The sequence below is a fragment of the Melozone crissalis genome, unplaced genomic scaffold (genome assembly GCF_028551555.1).
Source record: "Melozone crissalis strain CALT ecotype California unplaced genomic scaffold, PUWL_Pcris_2 ptg000042l_1, whole genome shotgun sequence".
Classification (NCBI taxonomy): Eukaryota; Metazoa; Chordata; class Aves; order Passeriformes; family Passerellidae; genus Melozone; species Melozone crissalis.
The window spans coordinates 64,927,867-64,944,060 of NW_026535820.1; the positions used below are offsets into that span (position 1 = coordinate 64,927,867).

A 16,194-nucleotide genomic window follows, 5' to 3' on the forward strand; every position below is an offset into this window, starting at 1 on the left:
ATTCCTTTTTACATTTTTCTTTTATGGCAAATTTTAGTACTGTTTCCTAGACCATTTGAATTACTTCATATTCTAAAGATATGGAAACAACCACAGTCATGAAGGTGGAAGGTACAGTTTGAAATGCAAAGAAGCTGTTATAGAGAACCTTTTAATCTAACACTGCACTTTATCAAATGCAGTAGATGAAACATTAGGGTAACTGTCTTCTTTGAAAGACTTGCCGACGCATTTTCTTAAAATTACATTTGTAATCCTCAATACAGATTGATCTGTCTCGGATTCAGAAAATAAAAAAGTGCTGTTGGGAGTTTAGCAATTAGATGAAATCTGGTCAGCATTTCAGACTTTTTTATTTTATACTGCCATCCATATAGCAATCAGTAGATGCAGAGAGTAATGAATTTCCTTGGCTTCCCATGCACTTGACTCTTGAATTCCATATTAAAGACTTTCAGGTGCCTAATTTCTTTCTGCACAAAAGATGTTGCTTTCCACCTGGATGGCCAAACACTTTTTAGATTTTGTATCAACTCCCAACTTGGTTATCCTCCAAAAAAAACCCCTCCAAGAGAGCTGAGAAATAGTGAGATCTTTTTAACACCTGTCACCTGTACACTTCCTTGATATATGCTAATGACACCTTGTCAGGTACAGAAATGGTTACTCACTTTGAGGGCTGTGTGATGGACAGGACAAATCCTGTCCTGAGAACAACTGCTGCTGGCAGATGGTTGATAGGGAATAAGGCAACTATATTAGTAAATTTATCAAAACAGAGATTGTTCTGAATTGGAAAGGATCATTGTGTGCAGCCCTTAGATGAATGGACAGCACAGAGATCAGACCCACGACCTTGGCTTTATTAGCACCATGCTCCAAACAGCTGAGCTAATCTCATCATTCCAAAGAGGATGTTTAAAGCTGTTCAATGCTAAAAAAAATTATTTTCTTCACTGAAGAAAAACACTTTACTGAGAATTTATTTGCTAGTCAAACTTTAGCAGCATTTTTTACAGTAAAATTATATTTCACATGTCCAGAGGAATAAGTGTTTCTACCTAGCTGAAGAAAAGGATAGAAGAGGAAAGAGGAAAATTCAGTTTATTTTACAAATTCCCTGAAGATTATGTAAGTGATTTAGCAAACTTTATTTTCCTGAAAGCAAAAGCATTCTTAATTTTTATTTATTCTGGTCCAGATTCACCAGTATCTGTCTGTCAAATGTACATTAGTGCTGTGCTTTGGTTAACAAGACTTTTTTTTTTTTTGTATAATTTGCATAAGATTCAAGCTTTTTGCACAAAAGGTTACTCACTTCAGGGCCTGGTTCCCCAGAAGCTCCATCTTCTCCTGATGACCCAGGAGGTCCTACACTTGAATCAGGTGCTGGGTTTCCTGGAAGACCAGGCAGTCCTGGAGGGCCTGGTGGCCCCGGAAGACCCTGGATAAATCAGCAGGAGTGTTAGAAATTATCCTAGCCTGGTTCATTTCTATACACATGGAACAGGAAAAAGCTCACATAGACTTTTCAGGCTCATAAAACCATAAAACTCGGCTGGGGTTTCCACCCACATTCTGCTTACTGAGAACCAATTTTGGTTTCACAGATATGCCCTTACATAGGGTCACACTGACCTCCCTTACCTGTGCTCTCTGAACTCTGCTACCTCATAGCAGTGAAATAGAAACATTTAAAACAAAACAAAAAAAAAAAAAGGTGTCAACTCTCTGTAATCCAGTAGAGATCTCAGACATATCCCAAGGATCGATCTAATTATAAGAGACCTAACCATAAAGAAACCATCATTGTACAGAAGGAAGTGGTTGGTTTTTTCTCCTCTACCATTTCATAGGGTTTGTCAATGTTATTGCTGGAGAACTGGGAATCCCTACTCATGGTCCAGACCTGCTTAGTGCTGTAAAACTGGCCTCTGCTCTAAAGATCTATCCTGCATGGACATGAGCAGAGGTATTTAAATCAAACAAATAGAATGAAATGAGTGAAATGTTATCTTAGGAGGAGCAGTACATTTGCAAATATTTCTTCCCATGTCCAAGTTCATCTATGTTACTGGTTGCATTAGCAGACAGAGACAGAGAGTTTGAAGTTTTGGGCCATGGCACTATAAGTCAGAGAGTCTTTAATTCTGACTTGGAGCATGTACAGGATTCTATCTGGAAGAGGCTCATCTTGGATTTTCAGTGCACTGAACAGAGCCTTCTGCAGTGCACTCACCTGTCTTGTCACCTACAAAGGGCATCTGAAGAAGCTCCTAAATTAGGCAAGATTGCTAACTTCCAGCGTGTGGCAACTAACTCCTGATGGGCATTGGGAATAAGGTATTCATCACTTTTGAGTAAAAAGAAAGAAACAGAAGGGGAGTCCTGAGGCAGAAACCAATCTGAGAGAATGAAAACTATCACTAGTTGTGCTACAAAGCAGAGGTCTCCAGTGTGCTAGAGCATTCCGGAGTTCATAGGAACCATAATGATCTCAGAAAGCTGCAGTGTTACTGCTGTTAAGTTCACCAGAAAGCTGCACCGTAAAGCATTTCATACAGATACACTTATATTTTTTTAGAACAGATACCCCATATTGAAAAAAGCAAAGACTAGGGCCATGTAATGCCTTCCACTGACTAAAAGGCGCTTGGTAGAGAGCAGGAGAGGGGCTGTTTACATGGGTCTACGGTAACAGGATAGAGGGCAATGGCTTCAATCTGACAGAGGGTAGGTTTAGATTAGACATTAGGAAGAAATTCTTTACTCTGAGGGTGGTGAGGCACTGTCTCAGGTTGCCCAGAGAAGGGGTGGATGCCCCATCCCTTCAGATGTTCAAGGCCAGGTTGGATGGGGCCCTGAGAAACCTGGTCTGGTGCAAGGTTTCCCTGCCCATGGCAGGAGGGCTGGAACAAGATATCATTTATGCCTTTCTATGACTCCATGAATCTATGATTCCCATCTCTCTCCTCTTTACTGTCTTCTCATAGTCAGATTAAAGGCATTTTCTCATTTTGAAAAGTCCTCCTGCCATTATTTCTTTGGTGGCCGCCTCCTGTCTCATATTTCTTCCCCACTCACAAGCATTTAGGCCTTTTCTGACCTTCAAACCCTACAAATCCTTTCTAGATGCTGTAAATTAAGCATGTATTAAACTTGCATTATGAAAAATTCTACAACTTGCATGAGTAAAATAAAGCTCTTTATCATGAAAAATATCAATATTTGCTTACCCTTAAAATCTCAGTCTCTCTGTCAGTATCTCCAGAACCTGATTCTTCAGGTTCCAGTCTATTCTGAAATTAGGAGAATTCCATTTTAAATTACTGCTTCTAAAGATGACAAATGGAAATATCACTTGACATTAACTGAAAATACAGCCATCATCAATATCCTTACAGCAGTCTTCACTGGTAAAATAAATTATAATACAACAAGAACATTTCACTTATGTTTCTAGTGTTTCATACCATCTTCTTTATTTGCATTTCTGCATGAATGTTTTAGAAAACATGATTATCTCTGTGGCAGTCAGGCTACTTTCCCAGGGAAAACCTCCTATTTAGTTCTGGATTTCTCTATGGCAAGCTGAGCTCATTGACAGAGAGCCCCAAATACTCACTAATCCTCTGGAAGGAGCAGATGGTCCTGTGGGTCCTGGTAGTCCAGGGGGTCCTGGCAATCCCTCACCAGGATCACCCTGAAATGGGAATTAAGATAAGTTAGCAAGGATTTAACCATATAAAGACTATAAGGACTAGCTACAATCTCAATGGATTTCCAGTCACAAGAGTGGCTGCTTATGAGCCGGATTGGACTTTGTTCATTTCTAAGACAAGCTCCCAAGGAACATGATCTTCACATTGGCAGTGGAAGAAAGAACTCTTCCTTTTCTAACTTCTGCAATGAATTTGAAAATGTACAAGCAGCATTAACAGCATTAGGCAGAACATATGTCTTGCCAGAATGAGGTTTAACTGTGAGTCTTGAATTTTTAGGGCATATTATATATGAACCCTCACCCCACACCAAAAAAACAAAAAAACCCCAAAAAAACCCAATAACAACAAAAAAAACCCCCAAAACCAAAAAACCGCACCAAAACAAACAAACAAAAAAACCAAAACCAAAACCAAACAAACAAAAAACCCCAAAAAACCAAAAAAAACCCCAAAACCCAAACCAAACCAGAAAAAAATGTAGTCACTGTGGTCACACCATGGTATTCAATCTGTAAATGTCTTGATTTTATTGCTAATCTCTCTAATGGTTTTTTCAATACTACCACAACATGATTTTTCTTCTGTGTGCTGACCTTTATCTACTGCCAACACAATGAAAGATGCTGTTCAAATATGTGCCATTTTCTCTCATAACTACTACAGTTTCTTATAATTTGTCTTTCTTACATCATCTCTGACACTTTGCTGAAGTTAGTTTGAATTGCTTAAGATTAAGATGTTTGTGACTTTTAATAATTTTTCTGCTCAGGTCCAATATTTTTCACTCAAGCCAAGAGTTGAGGTTTTGCCTCCACTGATCTGTGCCTTACCCTCTAACCTGCCAATTTGCTATCTGGGCTTATGAGCATTTAAATTGTGTTCTATAAATTCACATATTTGGTTACATAGCAGGAAACACTGACTTTTAACTGTCTCTTGGTGACTTGCTCTTTATGCTTGAGAGTTCATTGGATGAATGTATTCATTCAGTTCTTTGTTCCCTGCAGCTTTGTCAAATGGTTCCTATAGTGATACTTCAGTCATATCCAGAGAGAGTGTGTTTAATTAATTTGGGGCTATTTTCACTGTCTGCCAGCATGTTCAGTTACAGATGCTTTTCATTCATTTTAAAACATCCTCGTTCTTTTCCAATGACTATTACATAAGTTCCTGGCAGTGCTGGTTTTCATGCAATTTCTTCCACTTCATGCGCACTGCAGGAAAGAAAAAACTTCAGATATCACATTTGGGTCATGGTCATTTTTAGGAAGCCTGACTGTATCCATTCCCAAGGAGCATCTCATGGCTGTATTTCTACACAGAACATGGACCATGGTGGAAAAGTGACAGCAGCTCCCCATTCTCCACTGATACATAATGCTCTATTCATTCTCGGCTTTCGTTTTCAGTTAGAAGAATCAGAAAAAGGAAGGTGGATCCTACTACTGTTCCTGAAATTTAGATATTGTTATACTGGAAAAGGTGCTGACTGTCTTTAGACAGCATAACAGTTCTGAATTTTTATTCTTTAATCTTTGGTCACCCTACCAACACAGCCAGGCCTAGGAAATCATACTGATTAGCATATTGAAACAATTTGCTGAACAACTGATAACTTAAAAATAATTCACATATAAAAGAGGATCAGAACAGCATCTTGTTTGTCCTGTTTTTACTGAAGGAATTGTCTGTTTAAAGTATTTCCAAGACAAAGCTCTGCATATGAAGCAGTCAGCTTTCCTCAGTGCTCTTGAATGTATCATTAGGATTTTTAGCACTCTTTTGCTAACTTCACAGTGTCTCTTTGAAGTGTCTCTTGAAAACATTCATCCAATTTTTAAATTAAAAACTAAGCTTAAGAGGTCTTTACTAAAGTAGACATTAAAGTAATGAGGAATAGACTACTGGAGTATTTTCCTTTCCAATATAACTTTTTCTCTCTACAGCTAAGCGGCTTCTCCTGCTGCTAGAATTTTCTCCTTCTGATAGCTGTTCTGATCAATAAACTAAGGCTGGATGGCCTTTGGTTGTGAGGTCAGCTGGAACAGACTGGCTGGGCCCACAATCCTTAGGTACTTGACTCTGGGACTCCTTTTAGCCCTGCATGTTCAAAGCTAGTATTTTTAGCACGTTTTTTTGTGCATTTTGCATGAAATAACTTTAGACATACACTGAATTCTATCAACATGAGTATCTGAAAGTTAAAAGCTTCCTGGGATGGCACTGGAGGAGTACAGAGCCTATGCTCAGTCTCATCTTGCAGCGTGATGGGAGTAGTTAACCACTGATGGCCTGAGCATTGTCTGAGTGAGGGTTTTTTGATACAGGCCAAAACATTGTCAGGGACCATGCCTGCAAGTCTGAACCATCAGCAAATCAGTTCCTGGGCCAGTGTAGGTGTAGCACTTTCTGCTGAAGATTGGAATGGTCACCTAACAAAAGCTGCCACTACAGCAGCTGCAAAATAATCTTGGCATCTTTTCAGTTTGCTCTGTTTTCATTAAAAGAATCCTGACTGATTTTTTTGGTTTCCTACAGATGAATTATTTATGTCAGTACCAAGTACCCTAGAAATAACTCTGGTCACAAGAAGGACCAAAGCAGATTTGCAAGAAAGCTAAAAAACTAATTGTCAAATGACATTTATGTGCCTGTGATGCCTGCTGGCAACTGACAGAGTATTTTAGTGATAATCTGCCTTCCCAGTGTGATAAATAAGTATGATTTGTGCTGATAAAAATTGAAACAGTAATCAATATTGATACAGTAATTAATATTTGAGAATAATAAAATAGTTAAAAGTTGTAAGGCCAAAGAAGAGAGGGAGAGGAGGGGCTCCAACCCCCTTCCCAGCAGATGTTCTCAAGGACCACAGGAAAGAAGCTGAAGATACAGTTGCTAAAAATGACCAAGAACCTGGTTGAGTCCCAGAAAATGCTAATTATAAGGGATTTATTGCCTTGATATGTAAATCTAGTGATACGTTAGTCTTGGCTTACATTGTACTGGCTTGGTGCGCATGGGTAACCCAAAGGTGAATTAAAGGACAAAGAGGAAGAGGAGAGGTCTTCATCCAAAACGACCCCCAAAGACTTGTGCAACCACCAAACCGAGTGGTGGCACATGCGTGATAAGGGTGGTAATGAGGGCAGGGATAGAGATATGACGAACCGAAAATAGGAGGAGATGGTATTGACACATGGCATATAAGGGGTGATTTTTACTTGGCAAGCTTGTATGTGAGGTGGCAAGGGTCATTGAACCCTGCCCTCCATACCCCGCAGTATCTCTTGCTTATGGGCTATTATTGGAACCAAATTATCTCTTATTTATATATTTTCCAAACTATTCAATTAAAATTGCTGCTACCTTAAATATTGTTTGGGGGGTTTTTTGATGGGATAATTGGGCAAACATAACACCGGCCTGTCTTTCCTGGAGGGCCTGTCTCCATACACTGTAGCACTCCTGTTGTGAGTGATCCCACCATATCTCTGGAACCTCTGAGAGGTGGTAGCCCTATGACTGTGCATGGACTTGTAAGTCCTCCTGTTTGTCTCCCACACTGCCTGGTTTTGTGAACACGTACCTGAGACAGGTCCCAGAGGAGAGTAAGAGTGTCTCCATCATGATGTACCTGAGATGCTCCCTGACTGCCCCACATGCTTTCACTTCTCTACAGTTTATGAGAACACTCTGCTCAACAAATTTCTATTACAGCTATACATAGAGATGGGGAGTTGCCATGCAATCTCATTACCTGATTCCTTACTAGAGAGTAATTTTACCTTTTAAATGATTCTGGATAATTTCAAACTAATCTGAATAGATGAGATTTTTAAGGGTCATGTTTGTGAATTTATGAAGCCTGTGTTGTTTTGTTAAACAACAGTTAAAAAATAGTAAGTCCAAGTGTCAAATTATTAATTCCTTTCATCTGAAAGGAATTAATAATTTGACACTTGGACTTACTATCTGTATGTCAATTTTGTGTACAACATGTACTTTAATAATAGATGAATCCAGTACATCTCACTTCATCTCAGAAGAGATACAAGCTGTTACTTCAGATGGTTTAAGTCGTATTTCAATTGCGTTCATTTCCTAAGGGTAATATCATTATACTGCCTCTGTTAAATCACTTACCCAGTAGAGTAAGTTGCCCAGAGCAGTTATATACAACAATTGACTTTTCTTTATTAAGTGTTCAATACATCTTCCTTAGCTCTTCTGTGAAAGCTCAACTTTTTCTACTGCTGAAGTTTATTCATATCCCTGAAAAATACTTATTCTGGTGTGGTGCCATCCAGCCATTCATGAATAAACAGTAGGATGTGATTCTTTCTGTGATTCCATATTTTATGCCTCTCTCAGACTGTACCAAATTAATACATATCTAAGAATAAATTGTATCTGATTGATTGTTGGGGATTAATAGGACACATACCTTTTCACCTTTTTGGCCTGCTTTTCCTTTCTGTCCTGGCAACCCCTGAGGTCCATTTTTGCCCTAAAAGGAAATAATTTTTTTTAATTAGACATTTTCTTTCATGTAGGTTGAACAGGCTGTACACTACACTTAGCAGCGGCTGGATTTAATGGTGCTAGGTTCTTTCTAACTCTTGGTTTGTACAGTGGAAGGAAGTAAGAGATTTGGCATAGAATGCCCCTGGCAGTACCCAAAAAATGTGCCTACTCTTCCCACAGAGAAGAGAAGCCTATTTGGGGGATGCTGATGGAAACACCTGCAGGCTGCATTTGGATTTGACAGAGTGCCAACAGGACTGCCACAGCTGTGATGGCAAGGATTTTTAAAACTGTAATATTGGTTACACACTACTACCAGCTGCTTCTCTGAGTGCACAAAATTATACCATTAACTTAAGCCTGCTTCCTCCATCTACTAAAACTTTTTTGTTCCTTAACCAACTTGAATTTATTCAACTTCTACAAACTAGTATCCTTCCTGAAGATGCCTCTGACTGGCAGTGTGGTATGCTAGATAGCATTTTGCCCCATTTTCCATTCTAAACTTCACCAGTCAAATTAATTCCAAATTACTCTTTACATTTTCATATCACCTCCATACAATATGTATAGAGGCTCATTCATTGGCTAGAAAGAACTCCACCAGCTTTAAAGTCAGTGCTCTTATAAAATGGGGCTGGTTATAAATTCAGTTAGGACACTCAAGACAATATTCAGAAGGGAAATAAATAATTTTCCCACTATTTTGGCATTTTGGGAATCATAACAGCTAGGGTTATGGACTCTACTGGACAAGTTTTAGGACTGCCCTAATTTTAAAGATGGGTTATATAAAGTCATTAGGGAGAAATATGTATCTCTAAGACTGAAGGATGTTTTTTTTCCTATGATGATTTTTCCTGTAGAGAAACTGGTAGCAGGTTCATAGAAAAGCAGCAAACACATTGCTGACATAACTGTAGAACACACTAATTTCATTGATGAGTGAAGCCCCATCAAACCAAAAGTAAAGTTGCATGGGTATATGTAAGACTGGAAAGCAGATGCACATGGACAAAAGTGCAACTACAAAAATGTAAGACACTGTCACAAAATGTCTATAATAGAAATTGGGATTGTGTTCACAAGGAGAAGACAATTGGTTTTGAAGCATTTGAATTACATTTGAAGAATTTTCTCTGAGACATATTGGTTTATTAGAATTTTCTTTGAAGATATGCTACATGAAAGTAATCAGACTTCTGTTAATACATAAAATATAAACTTCTTGTTCAAAAACACCCTAGTGGCACAAAACCTGAGTTTTGGCTAAATGTTTGCAAACCTGGCTATGTTTCTTTAAACATACCAGTGTTTGAAGGCAGCATTCAGGAAGGAGCACAATAATGCACCCCATGAATGACCACTGAATTATTTTTTTAATATCTTAAAGCACACCAGTTTCATTTGAGGTTCAATTGCAGGGGCAGGAAGGGTCATGAAGCTCCTGGCACTGGCACACGTTAGAATAGAAAAAGAGGAGCCGGCATGGAATGGTGACAGCCTCTGGGTGGTAAGGTCCTGGAGAGGGAAGGATACACAAAGTGGCAGTGACAAACAAATGAGAAAGGAAACAAAGAAGCTAGGCAGCAGAACATCAGTGGAGGACATATACAGAACAGCAGCTGAGACACGCATGGAATGTGACAGCTACAGGTTTGTTTTTGTGTGTTTTGCTGAGCAATACCTCACACAGAGGATGCATGTGCAGGCTATCAGCAACTGGTGGTGGACTGACCCAGGGCTGGGAGTTGTCTGGAGAAGCTGGAAAGGAACACCCCAGGAAGACGACAGCAAATGTGACAGAGAAGGGTAAAGTAGAGGAAGCAGCTGAAGTTAGGAGCAGGCAACATGGAAGCATGTGTCTATGGAGGGTCAATGAAGCACCCCTCTAGAAAGGGTCTGACTATGTCCCCTTTTTGAAATTCTCCTCTGCAAAAAAAAAGCCAGCTTCACCAGAGCTGAATTCCTGGTACAGCTGCTTATGCAATGCCATGCCGCTTACTTTCTTTGCAACTGGGAAATCATAAATTTCTCTTAGAAACCTGAATTTTGCTCTCTTAACAACCTGAGGGTATCAATTATGGCACCAGAACTGTCTTCTAAAGAGGGGAGATGAAGAAAGCACTTTGCTGCTTAAGCCTCAATGTAGCAGAGCCTCATAAAAAATGTTGTGTTTTTACTAATTCAGTTAACCAAAATATGTATAAGAAATACTTATGGGTGACCCATTTTTACCAGGAATGCCCTAAAATAGAAAATCTTTGTTAGAAAGATAAATAAAACACTGTAATATAGAAGTAACAAAAGGTAAAAGCAAACAATTAAATTGCAATGTGCCATGAAGTGACAAAATGACAAACCAGAGCTTTATCAAGCACAGTGCAATGTTTTGCGCCTCTCTTTAATCCCATGCATCTTGTGCTGATGGTTCACAAGGATCTGAAGTGTGAAACATCCTGGATATAGAGAAGCCACTGAAGGAGGCCTGTGAGTTCTGCACCTTTGTCCGCACTCAAACATGACAGCTGGGAGGGTGCTGCAGTACTGCCCAAGGAGTTGGTGGAATTGCTGCTCTGAGAACATTTCTGTGTCAGCACAGCAGCTGTTGGCCTTTGCTTTCTGATGGCTGCCACCAGGCCCCTGCCCCTGGCAAGTGTGCAGTGCAGGCAGGATCCTCCTGAGCTGCTGGGCTAAAACCCATCTCACAGAAATGTAACTGGTGACAGTGTGCAAGGCTGTGCAGTTCCAGCTCTCCATGCATGTGTGATGGATCACTATTACCCTTTCTAAAATACATGTTCTCTTTCAACAGATAGAAAATACTCACAGGCTGACCAAGCTGCCCAAGTTTCCCTGGAGATCCAGGAGGTCCTTGATCTTTATTTTCCACATCTTCTATTCCTGACCCTCCTACAGACTCTGTGGACCCATCCTCTACTTCCTGACCTTTCTGGCCCTGAGTAATTAAAATGTGAAATATGAAAAATGTGTTGTATTACTTTCCCCATTTTTCTCTCTAGCCACCCCCCTCCCCCTTCCCTTTCTCCCCCAAGCCTTGGTTTGTTCTATGCAGCGAGAAGCTGACAGGCATCATGCAAACTGTATATTCCATTCAGCAAAGGCAATCCATGTTGAAGATCATTCATGCACCTAAAAATAAATTGCTCTCCGAGCTGGTTACCTAGATGCAAATGACCATGATCTAATTTCATATCCATATAAATCTGCATAGTCTAAGTCAATAGTGTAGGTTTGAAAAAATACAGTTTTCACATACTCAGTCTGCCAGGGAAAGAGTTGCAAGAGTTAAGATAGACATGTTTTGGAGTGTTTTAGCTAACTTCCCCAAGATCCACTACTCTGTCAAAGGAGAGTTACATGTTGGTTAAAAAGTGGCAGAACATGAAACAAAGAGTGCAAATGAACAACAGAAAGACTAAAATATTGCTAAACATTAGTATTTGGTCAAGAGAAAGTAATAACAACAAAAGGAATAATTCAAATATTCCAGGAACAAAACAAAACCTTCCAGGAATGAAGCTTGGACATTAATTCATATTTAAATGAAAAACAAGTATACAGAACAAAACACGTTAAGTCAGTATTGTGTTTTGCAAGAAACACTAGAATTTACTCACATTTTAAAGCACTAATGAAATATTTTGAGTTCCATTAGCAGCTAATGAAACTAGGAGGGATGACATATAATAAATCTTAAAACATTTTAAAGTTAACAGGATGACAGCTTTCAGCGAAGGAACTGTAAGATCATTTTTTAAAAGACCTTTCTGGGTTTTGTTAAAAGGAAAGTTCCCAAACACCAGGATTTTTTTTTTTTTTTTTTTTTTTAATCTGGACTAATTACAGAATTATTGTCCATCTGGAAAAAAAATGAGAAGAGAATCTATTTGGTTAAATTGTGAGTAGGGATCATAGCCTGAATGAGACAACAGGATTCTTGATTCAGTATTAGAGTACTGAAGGAGGTAGCAGATGGTATGGCAGGACCCCTCTCAATCATCTTCTGAAGATCTTGAGAGTCTGGGCAGGTTCCTGTTGACTGCAGCATAATCACTGTTATTCCAGTCAACAAAAAGGGTGTAAGGGAAGATGCAGAACTACAGCTCTGTCTGCCAAAACTCAGGCTAGATTAAGAAGATTATACTGAGTACCACTGAAAAGCATTTATAGAACACTGCACTTGTCAAGAACACTCAGCCTGGGTTCACAAAGCAAAATCCTGTTTAACTAGTTTGCTTTCTTTCTGTGGTGAAGGATGAAGAGACAGAGGTGGATGTAATTTCCCTAGGTTTTTGTAAAGTTTTTGATGCTGTCCATCACAGCATCCTTTGGGGCAGATTTTCGAGCTGTGGGATGAGTGAGCTCATGGTGCACTGGGTGAAGATCTGGCTGAAGGACAGAGCTTAAGAATTGCAGTGAACAGGGCCACATCTGGCTGGTGACTGGTCACCAGTGGTGTTCCTTGGGGCTCCATTCTAGGGCTGGTTCTGTTCAATATATCTCTCAGTGATCTGGATGCAGAAATTGAATGCACCATGGGCAAGTTTGCTGATGATTCCAAACTGGGAGGTGCTGGTGGCTGAAGGACAGGAGGCCTTGCAAAGGGAGAGATTGGAGCATTGAGCAGTGATTAATAGCATGAAACAAAGTAAAAGCTGAGAGAGAAGTGGCAGTAACAACTCTTTAAAGTTATTATTTTCAAAATGATTTGTCATTATTATAATATATAATCCTCCTGGGTGTCTGTGTAATGAAAAATATGTAGAAATTGAAATAAAGTTAAGGAAATCTTATAAAGATCAGTAAGTAGCAAAACTACTTGTCACAACATATTTAAGCTTAATGTGGCACAATTCCTAAATCAAGACTGATTTTTTATTTAAGAAAAATGGCCCAAAATGAAAAAAAAAGAAGATGGTAATAGTTAATCTGATATTTGGTTTATTTATTTATATAAACTAATACTAGAATTGCTGCTTTAAAAATATGAGAATGCAGGCATGAAAATGTTAGAGGAATTATATTTGGAAGCTCTCCAACAAATACCAGAACTTCTTTATGTCAGCTCCAATGGATGATCCCTAACTTAATGTTTCACCACTTGGTATATTTTGCTGCAGTAAACACAGGAACACAAGAAGACCCTGCAAGGAGCAGCCTTAAACACTTGAACTAAACACACATGATGTGGAAATTTTATTCTAAATTTCTGTAATTTATGACACTGCGTGTTTACTGGCAAAAAGAAGCTGTCATGACTGTAGTTTCAAATAATAAAAAGAATGAATTTTTGCTGTGGGATTCTCAAGGCAAGAGGAAGGAAAGGTCATTATTTATTTTTTGCTTAGAAAAATCTGTGGTGGCTGCTGAAGTAGGAATGTTAATCAATAAAAAATATACTGCCAGATGATTATTTTGAAACGTACCATCAAATAGGGCAAGTATTCCAGTAGCTCACAGGATTGCAAAGGGGTGACCTATGTAATTCTAATTTGTAGAACCACACAGAATTCAGGTTACACACTGCCTTACAAATGCTATATGTTTCAAAGCCCAGATTTTTATGTTCTTGGGACTAAAAGATAAGGCATGTGATCCACCTGTTATACAGACCTCCCCTCTGCTTACTCCTGGCAAAACACCAGCACCAGAGCCATCTTCTTCTCTTAACATTTTCTGTGTGACAGTGGTAGACTCATTGTTGTCTTGTCCAGTTTCCATGACAGCTAAATCTAAATAAAACAATCACTTATTAATGACAGAGCAAAACAAAACCTGTTCAAACAGATGCTACTAGTTTTATGAAAAAAGAAATTATTCAAATTATGACTAAAATACATTCCAAAGATTAATATTAGTCATTTTACAACTCTGAAAATTTTAAAAGAAAAGAAAAAAAAAAGAAAAAGGTGAGAGTAAAATTACAAAATATGTCTATTTTAATGTCCAGAACTGTATTGCATCATCATGTTTTCCTCAAGCTCTAGTCTAATGGTTGCCTATTTTTCATCCATGTAAAAAAAAAAAAAAAGAGAGTTAATTACAACATGTACTATCTGAACTATGTGTGGAGTTAAAATAGCAACATTGTCTTTGGCCTTATTAATATATTTAGCTTTTTTTTTGTTGTTTTCTAGGAGTGTCCTGAAGTTGTACTAGCTGTGGAGAATGGGATTCCTCACTGCATTATGCCTTGCTGTCATTGCTTTGCTGCCTACTCTTGCACACAAAACACCCCACTGGTGCATTAGGGACATTCACATCCTTTGGAGGAAATAGAAGTAGTAAATAGTTGTTTATTCCTTGGCAGGATTCAGTTTTACTGAAAGGCTGTGCTTTACTGTATCAAGTCATCAAATAAATATCCATCTTAGATCCCTTTTAAAGGTGCCATGTGGTTTTAGAGCCAGCAGGACAGTTTGCAGTGGTAGGACTCAAGGGGTGCCATGCTTCTCACCAACCTGAGCAGAATTAAGATGATTTTTCTCCTTTCATTCCCTTTGCCTAACACTTGCATTTCTTTGTTTTTTAGTGGATTGTCCCAGCAGCTCCTCAGGTCAGTTTCTTAGTTTTATCCAACTAATGTTTTTGTAGGATTTTAAAATATTAACTACAATTCTGTAACTGAAACTTCCACACTATAGAAGGGTAAATCCATTCTCTGCATGTTTAACAATGAGTCTGGGATAAACCCCTATGTGGAGGGAGAAGTTAGAGATGTTTTGAACAGTGATTGTAGTTGCTACCACTTACCTTTGCTGCTGTTAATAAATTGCAATTTATCAGACTGCACTTTGAAAGACCAAATGTTTGATGTGCCAGTTCTTTTCTAGCACACAGGTTTTCCAAAACTATAGGATTTTTCTTTCCTGGCAGTACTCAAAATATGACAGTGGCTTTCCATACATGGGGAAGTGACAGACTCAAAACCAGAGAATGTAAATTACCCTACCCCTGCCCCCCCCCCCCCCCCAAAAAAAAAGCCCCAAAACTTGAAGCAGTGCCTTGTTCTTTAAATTTAGCTGCTTCTGAGGTTTCTTCTGATCTGTGATTTCCAGAGAAATAATTGTCTTCCAAATAAGCCAGTATGGTCGGGGGGGCTTCCACTGGCTCCGCCAACGAATCTTCAGGCTAAAAAAAAAATCCCAAAGAATGGTTTAGAGTAAAGGCTTATCACATGTTTTAAAGGGAGAATCACTAGATTACCTTCCTTAAAGCACAGTAATCATAACTACCATATCTGTGAAGCAAACCATAATTCTGACAAAAAATAGTGCAGTACCTTTGGACTCCATTCCTCCAAAGCAAGGGATATACACTCGAGAACCCACAGAGAGGGAGGAAATCACAAGCAATATACATTTGTCAGAGACTGTATTTTGAGGTAGGACCTTTGGCTTGATTCATTCCAGCTTGGCTTGGTATTGCTTTGCCTACTAAAGTGTCTTTATTTCAACCCATGAGTTTTCTGACTTCTCTTCCAATTCTTTGTCCTCCCATTAGTGGAACAATGAGGAAATGGCTGTATGGTGCTTAGTGGCCAGCTGGGATTGAATCACATCTTTCATAAGGAGAAATAAAAGCCAAAAATTCTACTACTGCTGTGTGTAACTTTGAATCGTGTGGTAATTATGAAGATTCTTAAACAGAAGCTAAAAACAATAGCTAAAAGAACTTATATTTTTCTAGACAGAGAAGCTAGACATATTTTCTGAATGAGCTATAGTTTTATCCAAATGAGAAAAAGTCAAGGCACAGTAAGATTTCCTGGATTAAATTTTGTGGTGTGACGTAAAATGCAGAGGAGTCATCAAGCACTGGGGTGATTTTGCTGCCATTTGGAAAAACCCTACCTGGCTGCAAAAATTCAGGAAAAGTAAACTGCAAATCCTGCATCCAGTGAGGAATTACCCATGTA

At 38.8% G+C, this 16,194-nt stretch overlaps 1 protein-coding gene across 1 annotated transcript in view; it reads right to left on the bottom strand.

The window, feature by feature from the left end:
• LOC128942244 (collagen alpha-1(XV) chain-like) overlaps window positions 1-16,194 on the bottom strand; it is a 114,341-nt gene that overhangs the window by 54,193 nt on the left and 43,954 nt on the right. The window contains exons 6-13 of the mRNA XM_054284560.1: window positions 15,281-15,407; window positions 13,890-14,008; window positions 11,083-11,211; window positions 10,475-10,500; window positions 8,173-8,236; window positions 3,626-3,703; window positions 3,237-3,299; window positions 1,319-1,444 (exon numbers count right to left, since the gene is read on the bottom strand). Of these exons, the coding sequence (XP_054140535.1) occupies window positions 1,319-1,444; window positions 3,237-3,299; window positions 3,626-3,703; window positions 8,173-8,236; window positions 10,475-10,500; window positions 11,083-11,211; window positions 13,890-14,008; window positions 15,281-15,407 (732 nt within the window). The remainder of the gene's footprint in view (window positions 1-1,318; window positions 1,445-3,236; window positions 3,300-3,625; window positions 3,704-8,172; window positions 8,237-10,474; window positions 10,501-11,082; window positions 11,212-13,889; window positions 14,009-15,280; window positions 15,408-16,194) is intronic.